The sequence below is a fragment of the Tachyglossus aculeatus genome, chromosome 4, assembly GCF_015852505.1.
Source record: "Tachyglossus aculeatus isolate mTacAcu1 chromosome 4, mTacAcu1.pri, whole genome shotgun sequence".
NCBI classification, from domain to species: domain Eukaryota; kingdom Metazoa; phylum Chordata; class Mammalia; order Monotremata; family Tachyglossidae; genus Tachyglossus; species Tachyglossus aculeatus.
The window spans coordinates 37,441,252-37,461,918 of NC_052069.1; the positions used below are offsets into that span (position 1 = coordinate 37,441,252).

Consider the following 20,667-nt stretch of genomic DNA (forward strand, 5'->3'; position numbering starts at 1 on the left):
ACTTAGTAAGTGCTTAACAAATACCATCATCATCATCCCAAGCATCTAGTATGGTGCTCGGCACTTAAGTCCTCAAATAAATACCTCTTATTGCTTCGTTCACATTAAATGTTGCCAAACGCTATCTCAGTTAATTTCTTCTGACTTTTTGGGAGGTTTTCTCCAACAGCACTTCAAAAGTGTAAAAAGGAATTTTACTATGTGTTGGGTAATGGCTGGTTGCCCCTTATGTAATATAAATTTTATCTGTACATATTTATTCTATTTATTTTATTTTGTTAATATGTTTTGTTGTCTGTCTCCCCCTTCTAGACTGTGAGCCCACTGTTGGGTAGGGACCATCTCTCTATGTTGCCAACTTGGACTTCCCAAGCGCTTAGTACAGTGCTCTGCACACAGTAAGCGCTCAATAAATACGATTGAATGAATGAAAACAAGCCCACCTCAATGATGGCCAAGAAATAAAGCCAAACTATCAGATGGCAAGGCGAGATTCCATGTTCTAGACTATCGGCTCCTATTCTAATACTTCAGCCCCAACCCTCACTGTACTTCCCAAGTGCTTAGTACAGTGCTCTGCACACAGTAAGTGCTCAATAAGTACGATTGAATGAATGAATGAATTTGGTTTTGCTTTTGTTGCTATGGATTCTCATGTCGTGAGCAATACAATATCACGCAATAGAATTAAAACCTAAAAGTGACCCAAGGATTGAATTTAGAGAAAATTGCTTTTCTAACAAGATTCCTCACCTCTTTCCAAAATTTTAAAATGGGAATGTAGCCATGACTAAGTAGGTTTCCCCAGACAGAGCAAAGAAGTTACACCGTTTCGCAACCTGAAAGATACTGTGGATTGGCAACAGTTTCCACTAAAATAGACACATGCATGTAAATGAAGCATAACAACTTACTAAAGGACTGAGATTGTGCGGTACTCACTTCCTGAGAAGGCACTTTGAGGTTTCATATTTTCTACGTTTCTGAAGTCAAAGGCGGTCATATGTAAGAACTGTTGCTTCAGCCAACCTGCTCTATCATCTTCAAATGCTTTTCTCTACAAAAGGATACACGGACATTGGAAACGAGACAAGAGATCAGGACGTTAAGGCAGTTCATACTGACTATCCATCTTGTTCTGAAGACCCCTCAAAGACTCCCAAATAATAATAATAATAATCATAATGGTATTTGTTAAGCATTTACTAAGTGCAAAGCACTGTTCTTAAGCGCTCGGGGGATACAAGGTAATCAGGATGTCCCATGAGGGGCTCACAGTCTTAATCCCCATTTTACAGATGAGGGAACTGAGGCCCAGAGAAGTTAAGTGGCTTGCCCAAGGTCACACAGCTGACAAGTGGAGAAGCAGCATGGCTCAGTGGAAAGAGCTCGGGCTTTGGAGTCAGAGGTCATGGGTTCAAATCCCGGCTCCGCCAACTGTCAGCTGTGTGACTTTGGGCAAGGCACTTCACTTCTCTGGGCCTCAGTTACCTCATCTGGAAAATGGGGATTAAAGCAGTGAGCCCCCCGTGGGACAACCTGATCACCTTGTAACCTCCCCAGCGCTTAGAACAGTGCTTTGCACGTAGTAAGCGCTTAACAAATGCCATTATTATTATTAAGTGGTGGAGCCGGGATTCGAACCCATGACCTCTGACTCCCAAGCCCGGGGTCTTTCCACTGAGCCACACTGCTTCTCCCAAAGGTCTTAAATTCACTGGAGTTCGGCCTGCGTTTATCCTTACCGTCAAAAGTTTGCCAGCCTGCCACTAACCCTACAAGCTAGCGTAACGCAAGTTAAATTCCCAGAAAAGGGAAAAATCCATTGCCCCATTCGAAGGCTTATCTCTTCTCCGAGCTCAGACTAGTTTAAAGTCTTCGGCACGTTTCAACTTGACAGTTTTGCTTCCCAGACCGAGTAATTACGACCATCAGTATGGCGGAGGATTATCGGAACTAAGTGGTTTAGAGCGGGAGCGTTTTCCGAGAAGACAACGGTTAGTAACGGGAAGTCGCATCAGTTACAGTGAAATACACGGATTGGCTTCGGCAGCTGAGCCGCTCTATATTTCAAGATACAAGATGAAATTAAGCTCTTCGAAAGCAGAAACGTTATCTCTCCCTTGCTGGACTTCTGAGGTTCCCCGGGTGGGAGAAAAGGAGAGGACAATGAAGTCGATCCTTAAAGTTGCTCTTCGGGTCATCCATGATGGGCCGAGCAGCTTCGAAGAAGGAGATGGGGAAGCAGTGTGGCTTTCGGTGGTTTTCTGGTTTCTTCTGAGCAGTGCTGCCTTTCCAACCAGGCTCCATTTCCAGGAGGAGTGGAGGTGGTGAATAATAATAATAATAATAATAATAATGATGGCATTTGTTAAGCGCTTACTATGTGCAAAGCACTGTTCTAAGCGCTGGGGGGGGGATACAATGTGATCGAGTTGCCCCACGTTGGGGCTCACAGTCTTAATCCCCATTTTTACAGATGAGGTAACTGAGGCTCAGAGAAGTTAAGTGACTTGCCCAAGGTCACACGGCAGACTTGTGGTGGAGCCAGGATTCGAACCCATGACCTCTGACTCCAAAGCCCGTGCTCTTTCCACTGAAACAATTTGAAAGCCAGTACTTTCTAACGTGTTCAGCTTTTACGTAGAATTTTACGAGGAAACGACTGTTCCGCAGTTTAGAATTCAAGCATGAATATTTCCGAATTGGAGAGGAAAGTGCTGTCACGTAAGTACTAGTACTTACTGAGTGTATCCACTCCCCTGCCCGCGAGGTCGCCAAGGCTTGGAAGTCCTCCTCCCCTCACCTCCGGCGCTTAGAACAGTGCTTGGCACATAGTAAGCGCTTAACAAATGCCATCATTATTATTATATACCAGATTGCAGTCCTCACCTTTGAACCCTCATGAAATTCACCTCCAATAAACCTTTCCTTAATGATCAGAACCTGAATCTTAACTCCTCAGTGACCTCTCCCACCCCTATATTTATTTCTACCTACCCAGTCAGTCATTGGAATTGATTGATATATATGTATACATGTTTGTACGTATTTATTACTCTATTTATTTGTACATATTTATTCTATTTATTTTATTTCATTAATATGTTTTGTTTTGTTGTCCGTCTCCCCCTTCTGGACTGTGAGCCCGCTGTTGGGTAGGGACTGTCTCTACATGTTGCCGACTTGTACTTCCCAAGCGCTCAGTACAGTGCTCTGCACACAGTAAGCGCTCAATAAATACAACTGAATGAATGAATGAAAGTGCAAAACACTTTACAACACGCTTTGGAAAACAACATAGTTAAATGTTGCATTTCCTGCCCTTAAAGAGGCCTATACTCTAATCCGAATTACAGTAGACAAAACTACTCACTGTGGATCATTTCAACTTGCCTATCTACAGAGGCTAATAAACTTAAAAATGTGTAGATTAAACGCACGCTACTTTTGAATCACAAGATTCAGAGCTGGTGAGCGGAGATTACACAAAGCGCAATGCGTGAAATCATACAAACGAGTAACTTAAACCTATCTTTCCGATAATAATAGTAATAATGATGGTATTTGTAAGCGCTTACTACGTGCAAAGCACTGTTCCGATCACCGACGGTGTGCATATTAGAAATTTCTGGATTGTAAAGTCCTTGAGCGTGTGGATCACTTCTATTAATTCGACTGTACAACCCCAAATGTTCACTCAAATACTGATTAAAATCCTTCCCCTCCGAATACCTCCATTCCTAGCTGAATGGCAGCTTCGGTGAAATTCCTTCGCTCTCTCTCGAAATTCTTTTTTTGTTCCTTAAACAGCATCCACTCTTCTTGGAGACGTTCTTTCTCCTCCAGCAAATAACAGTCTTGAAAAAGTGAAGATGTGTCATCGTCGATAGTGAGCTGCTGCTACAAATGGAGGCAGAAGATCTATTTAAGGCATAAACCACAAAGTCCTGCTGTTTTTCCGCAAATTGTTTTAGAAGGAGAAACCGGACTAATTTGGTCACTAACAGAGGGCTAGCGCTTAGAAATGATCAAAGCTGGAAATAATTCATGTGACTGCTCTCTCCAATCCTGCCGCACCATGCTTTATAGCCATTAAGGAGCAAAAGGAAGCATCATCAAGGGGGGTTTAATCATTTTTTTTAATTTTTTAATGGTAGCCGTTCAGTGATTACTAAGTGCCAGACACTGAACTAAGTATTGGGGTAGACAAGCTAACCAGGCCGGACACAATCCATGACCCGCATGGAGCTCACACTCTTAATATCCACTTTACAGATAAAGTAGCTGAGGCACAGAGAACTGAAGTGACTTGTCCACACAGCAGGCCAGTGGCAGAGCTGGGATTAGAAACCAGTTCTTTCTGACTCCCAAACCCGTGCTCTATCCACCAGTCCTCAAGACTTTAAGTTCATTAGGAGCGATTCTGCTGTACTGTAATCAATAACAACAATGGTATTTGTTAAGCGCTTACCATGTGCCCAGAACTGTTCTGAGCGCTGGGGGACGACGACAAGATAATCAGGTTGTCCTAAATGGGGTTCACAGTCTTCATCCCCATTTTACAGATGAGGCAACTGAGGCCCAGAGAAGTTAAGGGACCTGCCCAAAGTCACACAGCTGACAAGTGGCGGAGCCGGGATTAGAACCCATGACCTCCGACTCCTGAGCCCGGGCTCTTTCCACTGAGCCATGCTGCTTAGAATAGCGCTCTGTACGTAGTAAGCACTCAACAAACGCCACTGATTGATAATAATAACACAAGTGCGGTGTTGGCGGAGACACGAAGCGCGTCTGCAGTCAACGCCTCCTCTGGACCAGCCATGGTGAGTAAGGGACCCCCGGGTCTTATAATAATAACAATAATAATTCATAATAATGATGGTATTTCTTAAGCGCTTACTACGTGCCAAGCACTGTTCTAAGCGCTGGGGGAGATCCAAGGTCAGTGAGCCCGCTGTTGGGTAGGGACCGTCCCTATTTGTACATATTTGTATTTATTTGTACCTATTTATTCTATTTATTTTATTAATATCTTTTGTTGTCTGTCTCCCCCTTCTAGACTGTGAACCCACTGTTGGGTAGGGACCGTCTCTACATGTTGCGTGGCTCAATGGAAAGAGCCCGGGCTTTGGAGTCAGAGGTCATGGGTTCAAATCCAGACTCCGCCAATTGTCAGCTGTGTGACTTTGAGCAAGTCACTTCACTTCTCTGTGCCTCAGTTCCCTCATCTGTAAAATGGGGATGAAGACTGTGAGCTCCACATGGGACAATCTGATCACCTTGTATCCTCCCCAGTGCTTAGAACAGTGCTCCAGCGCTTAGAACAGTGCTTTGCACATAGTAAGCACTTAACAAATGCCATTATTATAAATGCAATTGAATGAATGAATAATAATAATAATGATGGCATTCTATTTATTTTATTTTGTTAATATGTTTTGTTTTGTTGTCTGTCTCCCCCTTCTAGACTGTGAACCCGCTGTTGGGTAGGGACTGTCTGTATATGCTGCCAACGTGTACTTCCCAAGCGCTTAGTACAGTGCTCTGCACACAGTAAGCGCTCAATGAATACGACTGGATGAATGAATGAATGAATTTATTAAGCGCTTACTATGTGCAAAGCACTGTTCTAAGCGCTGGGGAGTTTACAAGGTGATCAGGTTGTCCCACGGGGGGCTCACAGTCTTCATCCCCATTTTACAGATGAGGTAACTGAGGCCCAGAGAAGTGAAGTGACTTGCCCAAAGTCACACAGCTGACAAGTGGCAGAGCGGGGATTTGAACCCGTGACCTCTGACTCCAAAGCCCGGGCTCTTTCCACTGAGCCACGCTGCTTCTCTGCTTGATTGATAAGGCCAAGCTGCTTTACTGAGCGCTTACTGTGCATGGAGCACTGTACTAAGCGTTTGTGAGAGCACATAACAGAGGTGGTAGCTCTATTCCCTGCCCACAACGAGCTCTCAGTCTAGAGGTGAATGAATTTATTTTATTTGTACATATTTATTCTATTTATTTTATTTTGTTAATATGTTTTGTTGTCCGTCTCCCCCTTCTAGTCTGTGAGCCCGCTGTTGGTGGGTAGGGACTGTCTCTATATGTTGCCAACTTATACTTCCCAAGCGCTTAGTACAGTGCTCTGCACACAGTAAGCGCTCAATAAATATGACAATGAATGAATGAATGAATGAGCAGTCATCCAAGCAACTTGCCCCATTTCCTGCAGAGCTGAAGACCTAAACCAATGTTTTCCGACACCATAGTGCACAAAAAGGAAGAGAAAAAACAGGTGGCAGGCGCAGTAAAACTCAAGGTTTTGACAGCACGAGTAACTCAATAGCAATCGGACACCTACCTGTAAAAGCTGTTGCTGATTTTTAATCATTTCTTTGCACTGCTGAATTTCTAACTCCAGCTTTTCCGTTTCTTGTTCATGGTCCTGTCTTGAGATCACATCCTCATCGTTAAAAGCTCCTAAATGTACCTGTGACACTAAATTCAAAAACAAATACACTTTAACACGGGGGTATCACATGCGTATCTAAAATTCCTGCAGTTTCGAAAGACTCAAAAACTTCTTAAGGGCAATTTTCCGGAATCTAAAAGGATCTATAGTGCATCGAAGAATATTTAAAAATATGTACTGATTTGATTGTTCGACTTTTACCTTAAAGTTCAGCTTCTGAACTTGATAAAGGGGGAAGAAAAAGAAATCAACATCTTCAGGGTCGCATACATACACCATGAGTTACTTGGCAAGGATCAATGCAAAAAATTGGCTGCTTTGCCAAGTAATTACATCAGAACGTCTGCAATGTGCTACAGCTATAAAGTCTGATGTAACTGTCTAAATTGTACATTCAATGTGCTACAGCTACAAAGTCTGATGTAACTAAATTGTACACTCAACGAATCGATGTCTGCGCATTTTTCCCGCATGAATTATTTTTACGGTGACGTCTTCTGTAGGCAATTTTATCTTCCAGGACATTGGCATACCGAGCCTAAAAAAGTTGGCAAATGAACCATAAGCAGACTGTGGCCTCTTATTATTTTATTCAATCAATCAGTGGTGCTTACTGAGCACTTACTATGAGCAAAGCACTGCAGTAACCACTTGGGAGAGTACAAATACAATAAAGTTGGCAGACAGGATCCCTGCCCGCGACGAGCTTACAGTCCAGAGTGATTTGTTTCGATTACTACTTTCAACTCAATCAACAGTAAAATCAATGCCTACTATGTGCAGAGTGGTGTAGAAAGCATTTGGGAGAGTACAACGGATGTAATCAATCGATGCTATTTATTGAGCACTTACTGGGTAAGAGACACGATTCCGGCACAAAAGGATCTTACAATCTAAGGGGAGAGACAATGATTGATTATGTGAAGACTTCCTCTCCTAACGAGCGTGCAAGTTGAGATGCCCAGAAGGTTGTAAACACAAGACGCTGCAGCCAACTTTGGGAGGAGAAAAAGCTTTAAGGAGGTGGCTTTTCAGAAGGCTTTGAAGATGGAGAGCTGAACCTTGGTGGAAGTGAAGAAGGAGGGACTTGCAGGCAGGAGCAAGGCTGTAAACCAGTCCATCATATTTACTGAGCGCTTACTGTGTGCCAAGCACTGTACTAAGCACTTGGGAGGGTGCAAAATTAACTGTATAACAGGCGCATTCCCTGCCCAAAGCAAGTTCATTCATTCATTATTCATTCAGTCGTATTTGTTGAGCGCTTACTGAGTGCAGAGCGCTGTGCTAAGCGCTTGGGAAATACAAGTCGGTAACATATTTAGCTAGCTCTCTTCCTCCCTTCAAGGCCCTGCTGAGAGCTCACCTCCTCCAGGAGGCCTTCCCAGACTGAGCCCCTTCCTTCCTCTCCCCCTTGTCCCCCTCTCCATCCCCCCATCTTACCTCCTTCCCTTCCCCACAGCACCTGTATATATGTTTGTACATATTTATTACTCTATCTATTTATTTTACTTGTACATATCTATTCTATTTATTTTATTTTGTTAGTATGTTTGGTTTTGTTCTCTGTCTCCCCCTTTCAGACTGTGAGCCCACTATTGGGTAGGGACTGTCTCTATATGTTGCCAACTTGTACTTCCCAAGCGCTTAGTACAGTGCTCTGCACACAGTAAGCGCTCAATAAATACGATTGATGATGATATTTAGACGGTCCCTACCCAACAACAAAGGGCTCACGGTCTAGAAGGGGGAGACTGACACCAAAACATGTAAACAGGTGTCAAAATTGTCAGAACAAATAGAATTATAGCTAGATGCACATCATTAACAAATTAAATAGAATAGTAAATATGTACAAGTAAAATAATACACTTCTCCCTTCCTCTACTGTTTCTTAATCTTCTGTGTTTCTAATTTCCTTGCAGAGCAAAACAAAAATTTTAGAGATGCCTTCCTGAAATAGTTTTGTGACCCACCTTGCCCAGTATTCTGTTCTCGAAAGTGGAGAAACCATGTGAAGGTTGCCCTTTTGAAGTCGACACCACAGATGCACCATTGAATGTCCTGTGTAAACCTGCTGCCCTGCTGCCCATGAATTTACCAAAATTCTTCTCGACCACAGTCAGTGTTTTCTTGCCTGTGTACCTAATCAGTCATTAATCCCATATCCTTATTTTATGCTGTCCCTCTGCCCCCATCTCCTTTAATTCCAGGAATGGATTCACTGAAGGCAAATCCACCATAGTTATTCCAGAGTTTGATACGATCTGATAGCCGGACCCTTGAGTCAAGGTGACGCAAGTGAGAATGAGAGAGCAAGGTCAGGTCCTATTTGCTCCTGATCTTGATGCCCGATGTTTCCCCAAACAAATATTGCAAACTATAAGTTTGCAGTCTAGAGGGACCAGAGGTAATAATGATAATGGTATTTGTTAAGCGCTTACTACGTGCCAAGCACTGCTTTGGGAGAGGCGGAAACAAGGTACAGGGAGGTGAGTCGGGAGAAACGGAGAATGCGAGCTCGGGTGGAAGAGAAGAGTGAGGTTGGACACCCAAAGGTAAGAGGGAGAAACCCAATGGAGCCAAAAGATAAGAGTATCATGTTATGTTGCCATCTTGTACTTCCCAAGTGCTTAGTCCAGTGCTCTGCACACAGTAAGCGCTCAATAAATACGATTGATTGATTGACTGATGCGACGATGAATGGGAAATCACTGGAGGTTTTTGAGGAGTGGAGAGATTTGCGCAGACCGTTTAGAATATCCACGCAACAGGATGAATTACAGAATGGAGAGGAGCGAGGCCGGAGACGGGGAAACCAGGAAGGAGACTGAGGCGGAGGTCCAGCTGGGCCGTGACAAGGGGGTAGATGGGCGGGCAGGGGAGGATTCAGGAAGAGAGGCGGAAAAACCGACAGGATTTAGCAAAAATTAAAGGTGAAGGTTGAGAGAGGGCAAGAGCAGCGTGGCCTAGGGAGAAGAGCGTGGGCTTCAGAGTCAGAGGACCTGGGCTCTAATCATGATTTGATTAGAGGAAGTTAGGATGGAAGATAATAATAATAATCTTGGTATTTGTTAAGCGCTTAGTGCAAAGCACTGTTCTAAGCTCTGCCACTTGACTGCTGTGCGACCTCGGGCACGTCATTTCACTTCTGCGTGCCCCAGTTACCTCATCTGTAAAACAGCGATTAAATCCTCCTCCTGTGGTTGGACTGTGTCCAACCTGAGTCTCTCGTATCTAACCCGGAGCTTACTACAGTTCCTGGCACATAGTAAGTGCTTTTAAGAGAAGCAGCGTGGCTCAGTGGAAAGAGCCCGGGCTTTGGAGTCAGAGGTCATGGGTTCAAATCCCAGCTCCACCAACTGTCAGCTGTGTGACTTTGGGCAGCTCACTTAACTTCTTAAGTTAACTTAACAAATACCATCATCATTATTATTATTATTATTATTTTAAGTACCATTAAAAGGGAAAAAAAGAAAGAAACAAGAGCAAGGTCAGAGTGGTACGCTTTGGGAACAGAGAGGACGGTGATGAGGGGAAACAAGGGGAGAGGAAGTTAGAATGGAAGATAATAATAATTTCGGTATTTGTTAAGCGCTTACTATGTGCAAAGCACTGTTCTACGCTCTGGGGAGGATACAAGGTGATCAGGTTGTCCCATGTGGGGCTCACAATCTTCATCCCCATTTTACAGATGAGGTAACTGAGGCCCAGAGAAGTGAAGTGACTTGTCCAAAGTCACACAGCTGACAAGTGGCGGAGCTGGGATTAGAACCCATGACCTCTGACTCCCGAGCCCGGGCTCTTTCCACTGAGCCACGCTGCTTCTCGAAGGTGAACTCAGGTTGTGGGGAGTCCAGATCTCATAGCCACAGAGAGGATTTTCACTGTACAGCACTGCCAATTGCCGGTGGGAAACCTAATATCAGAGGGCCTCCACACTCTGAGAAGCTCCCAAATAATTTTGCTTCTATGGTATTTGCTAAGTGCTCTGCTGTATGTTAAGCACTGTTCTACACACTGAGGAAGATAATCACGGTGAATGTAGTCCCTGTCCCACTTGGGGCTTGCATTCTAAGTAGGAGGGAGAACGGACATTGAATCCCCATTTTAAAAATGAGGAATCTGAGGCATAGAGAAATTAAGTGACTTGCTCAAGGTCACACAGCAGAGCCACGATCGGAACCCAGGTCCTCTGACTCCCAAGGCCATTTCTAGACTGTGAGCCCGCTATTGGGTAGGGACCGTCTCTATATGTTGCCGACTTGTACTTCCCAAGCGCTTAGTACAGTGCTCTGCACACAGTAAGCGCTCAATAAATACGATTGAATGAATGAATGAACATGTACTTCCCAGGTGCTTAGTACAGTGCTCTGCCCACAGTAAGCGCTCAATAAATACGACTGAATGAATGAACATGTACTTCCCAAGTGCTTAGTACAGTGCTCTCCCCACAGTAAGCGCTCAATAAATACGATTGAATGAATGAATGATCTAGCCATTTGGCCATGCTGTTTCTCACTGGCCTTCGTGACCTACTAGTTTTGATTTTCCTTGTGGGCAGGGAACGTGTCTACCGATTCGGCTGTCTTGTACTCTCCCAAGAGCTCAGTACGGTCTTCTGCACACAGTAAGCCATAAGTACAAATCGATTGATTGATGATCTATTCCCTTACCTATTGCTGGCCGGCGCTGCTTAGGTAACCAAATTCCATGACCACACTCTGGCCTGGTGGCCACTCTAGCTTTTTGGTTCTCTGTCTACGCTTTCCTAATGCAGACCGCTACATTTCTTGAGTTATATCAGCCTGCGATGCCTGTTCGCTGCATGATTTCTTGGCTGTGGTCTTCCAGGGGGCAGCCAGTCCCCCCGCGTACAGCAATCCTGGCATGACTTCCGATCGATCCTCCTAATCAACTCTAAGGGCCTCTACTTTAATCCTCTTCCTTGACCTCTTCGCCCCTCCTTTCCCCTAGAAATGCTCTCTGCTCTTCATTCCTCCGACACAATGGACTGCTGATTTTCCTCCTTACCATTCTGCCTGCTGTTTCTTTGGCTGGTTCGTCGTATTTCTCACCCCAAGCCGTGGGTTCCTCTCAGATTCTGTTCCGAGTCCCCCACTCATTTCGCTTTGTAGTCAATCATATTTATTGAGCGCTTACTATGTGCAGAGCACCGTACTAAGTGCTTGGGAAGTACAAATTGGCAACATATAGAGACGGTCCCTACCCAACACTGGGCTCACAGTCTAAATGGATTCGGCTACCACCTCGACGCATGACTCCCAACTTATCGGGCTAGTTTGATCGTCGCTCTGCAGTCTTGCGTTTCCTCTCGCCTGCGGGATATGGCTACGAGGATGTCCTGCTGGCATCTTATCCTCGATCTGTCACCTGAAGTCTCACAAGTCTGACAGTTTCTCCCTCTACAGCACTGCCTAATACCCATCAGAAGGGCCACCCCCCAATCATCATCATCAATCGTATTTATTGAGCGCTTACTATGTGCAGAGCACTGTACTAAGCGCTTGGGAAGTACAAATTGGCAACATATAGAGACAGTCCCTACCCAACAGTGGGCTCACAGTCTAAAAGATCATAGCTCAGCTTGACTCCTCCATGAGCCACCTTCACTTGTCTCCCTTCTTCGGCCTGGGCTTCCCTCGTATACTCAGATCATCTTTCCAAAATGTTGTTCTATCCATCTCTCCGCCCCTCAAAATCCTCAATAGCCGCCCGTTTCCCTCTACCTCTTAAAAAAAAGATTCCTTACCATTGTCTCCAAGAATCTATTCCAGCTCCACAGTAAATAATAATAATAATGGCATTTAAGCGCTTTCTACGTGCCACGCGCTACACTAAGCTCTAAGATAAACAAAGATATTTAGGTCAAACACAGTCGTTGCCCCAACTAGGGTTTGTATTCTAAATCTGTGGGAGAACAGGTATTGAAACTCCAGTTTTAGATGATAAGCCCGCTCTGGGCAAGGATTGTCTCTATTGCTGAATTGTACTTTCCAAGCGGTCCCCTCCCCACAGCACTTGTGGGTATTTGTACATATTTATTACTCTATTTTATTAATGATGTGTATATAGCTATAATTCTATTTATTCTGATGGTATTCACACCTGCCTAATTGTTTTGTGGTGTTGTCTGTCTCCCCTTCTAGACTGTGACCCCACTGTTGGGTAGGGACCGTCTCTATATGATGCCGATTTGTACTTCCCAAGTGCTTAGTACAGTGCTCTGCACATAGTAAGCACTCAATTAATACAATTGAATGAATGAATGAATACAGTGCTCTGCACACAGTAAGCGCTCAAAAAATATGACTGAATGAATGAATTTTACAGATGAGGAAACTGGGGCACAGACAAGTTAAGTGGCTTGCTTAGAGTTACATAGGAGGCAAGTGGCAGAGTCAGGATTAGAACCCAGGCCCACACTCTTTCCCCGAGGCCATGTAAGTGCTCAGTCGAATACCACTGATTGATTGCTATTAGTTGTAATGCTTGTATATATTGGTATTTCTGTCTACCCATTAGTCTGTAAACTCCTTATAGGATTGGTACATGAATTGTGCTTTTATGGTAGTTTCTCAATAATGCCACCAATCAATGGCATTTGTTGAGCACTTACTAAGTGTAGAGCAATGTACTGAGCACTTGGGAAAGTACAACGGTTAGTAGACACATTCCACGCCAACCGAGAGTTCATAGTACAGAGAGGGAGAGAGACGTTAGAATATACTATACATAGGGACATGTGCTTTGGTACAATTTTCAAATCATTCATTCATTCAGTCGTATTTACTGAGCGCTTACTGTGTGCAGAGCACTGTACTAAGCGCTTGGGAAGTACAAGTCGGCAATATATAGAGACGGTCCCTACCCAACAGCGGGCTTACAGCCTAGAAGGGGGAAGACAGACAACAAAACAAAACAGGTGGTCAGGTGTCAAGTCATCAGAATAAATAGAAGTAAAGCTAGATGCACATCACTGACAAAATTCATTCATTCATTCAATTGTATTTATTGAGCGCTTACTGTGTGCAGAGCACTGTACTAAGCACTTGGGAAGTACAAGTTGGCAACATACAGAGACGGTCCCTACCCAACAGTGGGCTCACAGTCTAGAAGGGGGAGACGGACAACAAAACAAAGCATATTAACAAAATAAAATAAATAGAATAAATATGTACAACTAAAATAGAGTAATAAATACGTACAAACATATATACATATATACAGGTGCTGTGGGGAGGGGAAGGAGGTAAAGCGGGAGGGATGGGGAGAGGAAGAAGGGGGCTCAGTCTGGGAGCACTGTATGCACAGCACTGTACTCGTGGCTCAGTGGAAAGAGCCCGGGCTTTGGAGTCAGGGGTCATGGGTTCGAATCCTGGCACCGCCAATTGTCAGCTGGGTGACTTTGGGCAAGTCACTTCACTTCTCTGGGCCTCAGTTCCTTCATCTGGAAAATGGGGATTACGACTGTGAGCCCCCCGTGGGACAACCTGATCACCTTGCAACCTCCCCAGTGCTTAGAACAGTGCTTTGCACATAGTAAGTGCTTAATAAATGCCATTATTATTATTATTATTATTATTATTATTATTATACTAAGCGCTTGGGAGAGTACAATACGAAAGAGTTGGTAGAACGATCCAACAAACCACAAACATGGCAGCTCGGCAAGGGACAGAAAGCCTTTGTGTGAGCACAGTGGGGTCAGAATTGTGGAATTTGGATTGCCTTTTATAGCTACACCTGCTCCCAGAAGGGTCTTTCACTTTCATCTTTTGTGAGTATGACGAAAACAGTTAACGCACATTAAAGTACTCAGGAAAAAAAACTAACCTGGAACTCATCCACCTATGGCAGATTAGACAAAAACCCACCTTTCCAAAAATGGCAAAAATTCACGCAAATTTCGGCTTTGATGCGGCTTTAAATATTTACCTAGTTGGGCAGAAGAAAAGAGGCCCCGACAAAGTACTTGAAATATCACTCAAGATAGTTTTTCTAGGAGTTTGACAGAAAGGAGCTACTAAAATTTGTGGTGGACAGTGACCACTGGCACGCATTGTCACTTTAATATTTATCTACAGGAATAATTTCAGGTTTCCAAAACCTTACGTTCCCAGAAATTGAGCAGGGATCATAGTCACCTTGGTTGTCAAGCTTTTCCACGTGGCTTTTGAGAATCCTCCATTGTTTCCTAATGCTGTTGGTGAGCTGCTCTCGTGCGGTTTCACAAGAAAGTTCCCACATATTACTGTCCTTGCTTAGGTCTCCGGCATCTTCTTCCATATCTGATAGGACCTGCAAGGGGTAAAAAGTGAAACAACGAGGAAGAACCGGCACCCAAAATTGGTTTTTAACTAATTCGGACGGATAAAACCTGCGTCTGGTGGCGGGCACGCTGGATCATCTGTCTGACCTTGTTACAGAATTTATGTTCTGCCTCGCAACAGCTCTGGACATGCCCTAGTGTTTCATGACATGTCAAGCCCATTGTGGGCAGGGACTATCCCTCCTTATTGCTGAATTGTACTTTCTGAGCACTTAGCAGAGTGCTCCGCACACAGTAAGTGCTCAATAAATACAATGGAATGAATGCATCTATTATCTCCAATGCTTCCCCTCTACATTTCTATTTTTTTTATTTAAATGGTATTTGTTAACAATAATAATAATAATAATGGCATTTACTAAGCACTTACTATGTGCAAATCAATCAATCGTATTTATTGAGCGCTTCCTGTGTGCAGAGCACTGTACTAAGTGCTTGGGAAGTACAAGTTGGCAACTTATAGAGACAGTCCCTACCCAACAGTGGGCTCACAGTCGCACTGTTCTAAGTGATGGGGAGGCTACAGAGTGATCGGGTTGTCCCACGGAGGGCTCACGTTCAATCCCCATTTTACAGATGAGGTAACTGAGGCCCAGAGAAGTTAAGTGACTTGCCCAAAGTCACACAGCTGACAAGTGGTGGAGCCGGGATTTGACCCCATGACCACCGACTCCAAAGCCCGGGCTCTTTCCATTGAGCCACGTTAAGCGCTTACTATGTGCCAGACACTGTTCTAAGTGCTGGGATAGATACAAAATCATCGGATTAGACAGAGTCCACGACCCACATGGGGTTCACTGTCTATTTTTATTTAATGGTATTTGTTAAGCGCTTACTATGTGCCAGACACTGTTCTCAGGGCTGGGATAGATACAAAATCATCAGGTTGGACAGAGTCCACGACCCACATGGGGTTCACTGTCTATTTTTATTTAATGGTATTTGTTAAGCCCTTACTATGTGCCAGACACTGTTCTAAGTGCTGGGATAGATACAAAATCATCAGGTTGGACAGAGTCCACGACCCACATGGGGCTCACTGTCTATTTTTATTTAATGGTATTTGTTATGCACTTATTATGTGCCAGACACTGTTCTAAGTGCTGGGATAGATACAAAATCATCAGGTTGGACAGAGTCCACGACCCACATGGGGCTCACTGTCTATTTTTATTTAATGGTATTTGTTATGCACTTATGTGCCAGACACTGTTCTAAGTGCTGGGATAGATAAAAAATCATCAGATTGGACAGAGTCCATGACCCACATGGGGTTCACTGTCTGTTTTTATTTAATGGTATTTGTTAAGCGCTTACTATGTGCCAGACACTGTTCTCAGTGCTGAGATAGATATAAAATCATCGGATTAGACAGAGTCCACGACCCACATGGGGTTCACTGTTTTTTTTTTTATTTAATGGTATTTGTTAAGCGCTTACTATGTGCCAGACACTGTTCTAAGTGCTGGGATAGATACAAAATCATCAGGTTGGACAGAGTCCACGACCCACATGGGGTTAACTGTCTACTTTTATTTAATGGTATTTATATATGTTTGCACGTATTTATTACTCTATTTTACTTGTACATATTCTATTCATTTTATTTTGTTAATATGTTTTGTTTTGTTCTCTGTCTCCCCCTTCTAGACTGTGAGCCCACTGTTGGGTAGGGACCATCTTTATATGTTGCCAACCTGTACTTCCCAAGTGCTTAGTCCAGTGCTCTGCACACGGTAAGCGCTCAATAAATACGACTGAATGAATGAATGTTAAGCACTTACTACGTGCACTGTTCTCAGTGCTGGGATAGATACAAAATCATCAGGTTGGACAGAGTCCACGACCCACATGGGGTTAACTGTCTACTTTTATTTAATGGTATTTATATATGTTTGCACGTATTTATTACTCTATTTTACTTGTACATATTCTATTCATTTTATTTTGTTAATATGTTTTGTTTTGTTCTCTGTCTCCCCCTTCTAGACTGTGAGCCCACTGTTGAGTAGGGACCACCTTTATATGTTGCCAACCTGTACTTCCCAAGTGCTTAGTCCAGTGCTCTGCACACGGTAAGCGCTCAATAAATATGACTGAATGAATGAATGTTAAGCACTTACTACGTGCCAGGCACTGTTCTCAGTGCTGGGATAGATACAAAATCATCAGGTTGGACAGAGTAGGGACCATCTCTATATGTTGCCAACCTGTACTTCCCAAGTGCTTAGTCCAGTGCTCTGCACACGGTAAGCGCTCAATAAATACGATTGAATGAATGAATGTTAAGCGCTTACTACGTGCCAGACACTGTTCTCAGTGCTGGGATAGATACCAAATCATCAGGTTGGACAGAGTAGGGACCATCTCTATATGCTGCCAACCTGTACTTCCCAAGTGCTTAGTCCAGTGCTCTGCACACGGTAAGCGCTCAATAAATATGATTGAATGAATGAATGTTAAGCACTTACTACGTGCCAGACACTGTTCTCAGTGATGGGATAGATATAAAATCATCAGGTTGGACAGAGTAGGGACCATCTCTATATGTTGCCAACCTGTACTTCCCAAGTGCTTAGTACAGTGCTCTGCATCATCATCAATCGTATTTATTGAGCGCTTACTATGTGCACAGCACTGTACTAAGTGCTTGGGAAGTACAAATTGGCAACATATAGAGACAGTCCCTACCCAACAGTGGGCTCACAGTCTAAAAGACTGTGCACACAGTACTCTGTGTGCACTTACTCTGCACACAGTAAGTGCTCAATAAATACGATTGATTGATTGTTCACTGTCTTAATCCCCATTTTATAGGTGAGGTAACTGAGTCCCAGAGAAGTGCAGTGACTTGCCCATAGTCACAGACAGGTGGCCGAGCCGGGATTAGAACCCAGATCCTCTGATTCCGAGGTCCACTTGGCCCTGCTACTTCTCGTTTGGTTCATTTGCTTCGTCTGCATCGTTCCTCTGACCTTCTTGCTATTGAAATGAATAATCAAACGAACTCAAGTCTGGGCCTCTCCCGCACGTTCCCGAGCCCAGAACAAAGCGAAGAAGGAGCCTCTCGGCTGTTCTCCCTCCGCAACCGTTCCAAATTTCCCTTCCCCTCTCCAGCCATCCAAGAGTGCTGACCGCTTCCCAGCTTGTCCCGCTACTTTGAAGAGTCTTCCTCTAACGGCAAGGTGCCCCTCAAACCTCTCCTTCATCTGCCCAACGCCCCCATCCAGTTCTTGCCTACCGCTTTTTGGGATTCTCCATTCTCAATCTCCATTCTCAGTTACCTCACCTATAAAATGGGGATTAAGACAGTGAACAATCAATCAATCGATCGTATTGATTGAGCGCTTACTGTGTGCAGGGCACTGTACTAAGCGCTTGGGAAGTTGGCAACATATAGAGACGGTCCCTACCCAACAGTGGGCTCACAGTCTAGAAGTCTCCTCATCCAAGTGGGTCGTCGGCCCTTTAGAAGAGGGCTTCTTCCGCCCATCTGGCGATTTCTCTTCCTCCGCCAACTAACCGGGAGGGCAGTTGCTCTGGGATTTCACTCCCCTCTACAGCACCGACGTAATGATTCCTTCAATCGTATTTATTGAGCGCTTACTGTGTGCAGAGCACTGTACTAATCAATCAATCAATCGTATTTATTGAGCGCTTACTGTGTGCAGAGCACTGGACTAATCAATCAATCAATCGTATTTATTGAGCGCTTACTGTGTGCAGAGCACTGGACTAAGTGCTTGGGAAGTACAAGTTGGCAACATATAAAGACGGTCCAATGATGTGCACACAGCTTTAATTCTATTTGTTCTGACGATTTTGACACCCGCCTCCATGTTTTGTTTTGTTGTCTGTCTCCCGCTTCTCGACTGTGAGCCCGCTGTTGGGTAGGAACCGTTTCTATATGTTGCCAATTTATACTTCCCAAGCGCTTAGTCCAGTGCTGTGCACACAGTAAGCGCTCAATAAATACGATTGAATTAATTCCCTTCAACTTCAACTTGTTGGGTAGGGACCGTCTCCCTATGCTGCCAACTTGTACTTCCCAAGAGCTTAGTCCAGTGCTCGGCACACAGTAAGCACTCAATAAATACGACTGAATAAATGAATGAATCCAGGCCACTAAAAAATCAATCGTATTTACTGAGCGCTTACTGTGTGCAGAGCACTGTACTAAGCGCTTGGGAAGTAAAAGAGAGACGGTCCAATGATGTGCACCTACCTTTAATTCTATTTGTAAAAAGTGAGACTGTCTCACTTTTAGACTGTGAGCCCGCTGTTGGGTAGGGACTGTCTCTATATGTTGCCAACTTGTACTTCCCAAGCGCTTAGTACAGTGCTCTACACACAGTAAGCGCTCAATAAATACGATTGATGATGATGATGAAGAAAAGGGTGTCCTCTAACAGCCCCCAGGCAACCCAACCCTAGTGTCCCTCCCCCTCGGCCCCCACAAACACACACATCCTCCCACAACCTCAAGAAAATTCCTCACTCATTTCCTTTTCCAAAACTGGCTTCATTTCCTGTCTCTTCCCCCACCAAGAACACTAATTTCCCTCAAGATGCTGCCACCACCAAAGACTCTCTCGCACAGAAGCAGCCTGGCTCAGTGGAAAGAGCCCGGGCTTTGGAGTCAGAGGTCACGGGTTCAAATCCCGGCTCCGCCACTTGTCAGCGGTGTGACTTTGGGCAAGTCACTTCACTTCTCTGGGCCTCAGTTCCCTCATCTGGAAAATGGGGATGAAGACTGTGAGCCCCCGAGGGACAACCTGATCACACTGTAACCTCCCCAGCGCTTAGAACAGTGCTTTGCACATAGTAAGCGCTTAATAAATATCATCACCCTTCACGCCTCACACTCCCTTTAAAAAAAAAAAATGGTACTTGTGAAATGACACATGCCAAGCACTGTACTCCCAAACTAATCAGGATAGACCCACTCCCTGTTCCACATGGGGTTTACAGTTTTAATCCCCATTTTACACTCTTAATCCCCTCCTCCCCCTCTCCATCCCCCCCGCCTTACCTCCTTCCCTTCCCCACAGCCCCTGTATACATGTTTGTTCGTATTTATTACTCTATTTATTGACTTATTTTACTCATACATATCTATTCTATTTATTTTCTTTTATCAATATGTTTGGTTTTGTTCTCCCTCTCCCCCTTCTAGACTGTGAGCCCACCGTTGGGTAGGGCCCGTCTCTAGGTGTTGCCAACTTGGACTTCCCAAGCGCTTAGTACAGGGCTCCGCACACAGTAAGCGCTCAATAAATACGATTGATTGATAGATTGATTGGACAGATGAGCCAACTGAGTCACAGAGAAGCAGAGTGGCTTGCCCCCACTGTTGGGTAGGGACCGTCTCTATATGTTGCCAACTTGAACTTCCCAAGCGCTTAGCACAGTGCTCTGCACAAAGTAAGCGCTCAATAAATACGACTGATTGATTGCCCGAGGTCACACGGCAGACGAGTGGCGGAGCCGGGATTAGAGCCCAGGTTCTTCCCTCACCCGGGCCCCATGATCCATCCACTAGACTACGCTGCTTCCCTCTCCCCACTAACGTACTGGTTCCACCCATTCCCCGGAATCGTTATTCCTTTAGGCCAACACCAAATCACAATAGGAATTTAATACGCGCTTAGTACAGTGCTCTGCACACAGTAAGCGCTCAATAAATACGATCGATTGATTCATAAATTCCTCCTGTTACCTCTCTAGCAATCAGTGAGTGGGCTCGCAAGAGGAGCACACAATCACTTATTCTGCCCCGAATCCCACGAGTCTCTCAGCAAACCCACACGACGACAACGGAAGCCCCCTCACCACCACCACCACCACCACC

The 20,667-nt window shown here is 44.5% G+C and overlaps 1 protein-coding gene across 1 annotated transcript in view; it reads right to left on the minus strand.

Annotated features, from left to right (window-relative positions):
- Positions 1-20,667, minus strand: part of LOC119926922 (SSX family member 2 interacting protein) — an 85,201-nt gene that overhangs the window by 13,673 nt on the left and 50,861 nt on the right. Inside the window, exons 9-12 of the mRNA XM_038745395.1 lie at positions 14,632-14,785; positions 6,356-6,492; positions 3,736-3,903; positions 943-1,057 (exon numbers count right to left, since the gene is read on the minus strand). Coding sequence (XP_038601323.1) covers positions 943-1,057; positions 3,736-3,903; positions 6,356-6,492; positions 14,632-14,785 — 574 coding nt within the window. The remainder of the gene's footprint in view (positions 1-942; positions 1,058-3,735; positions 3,904-6,355; positions 6,493-14,631; positions 14,786-20,667) is intronic.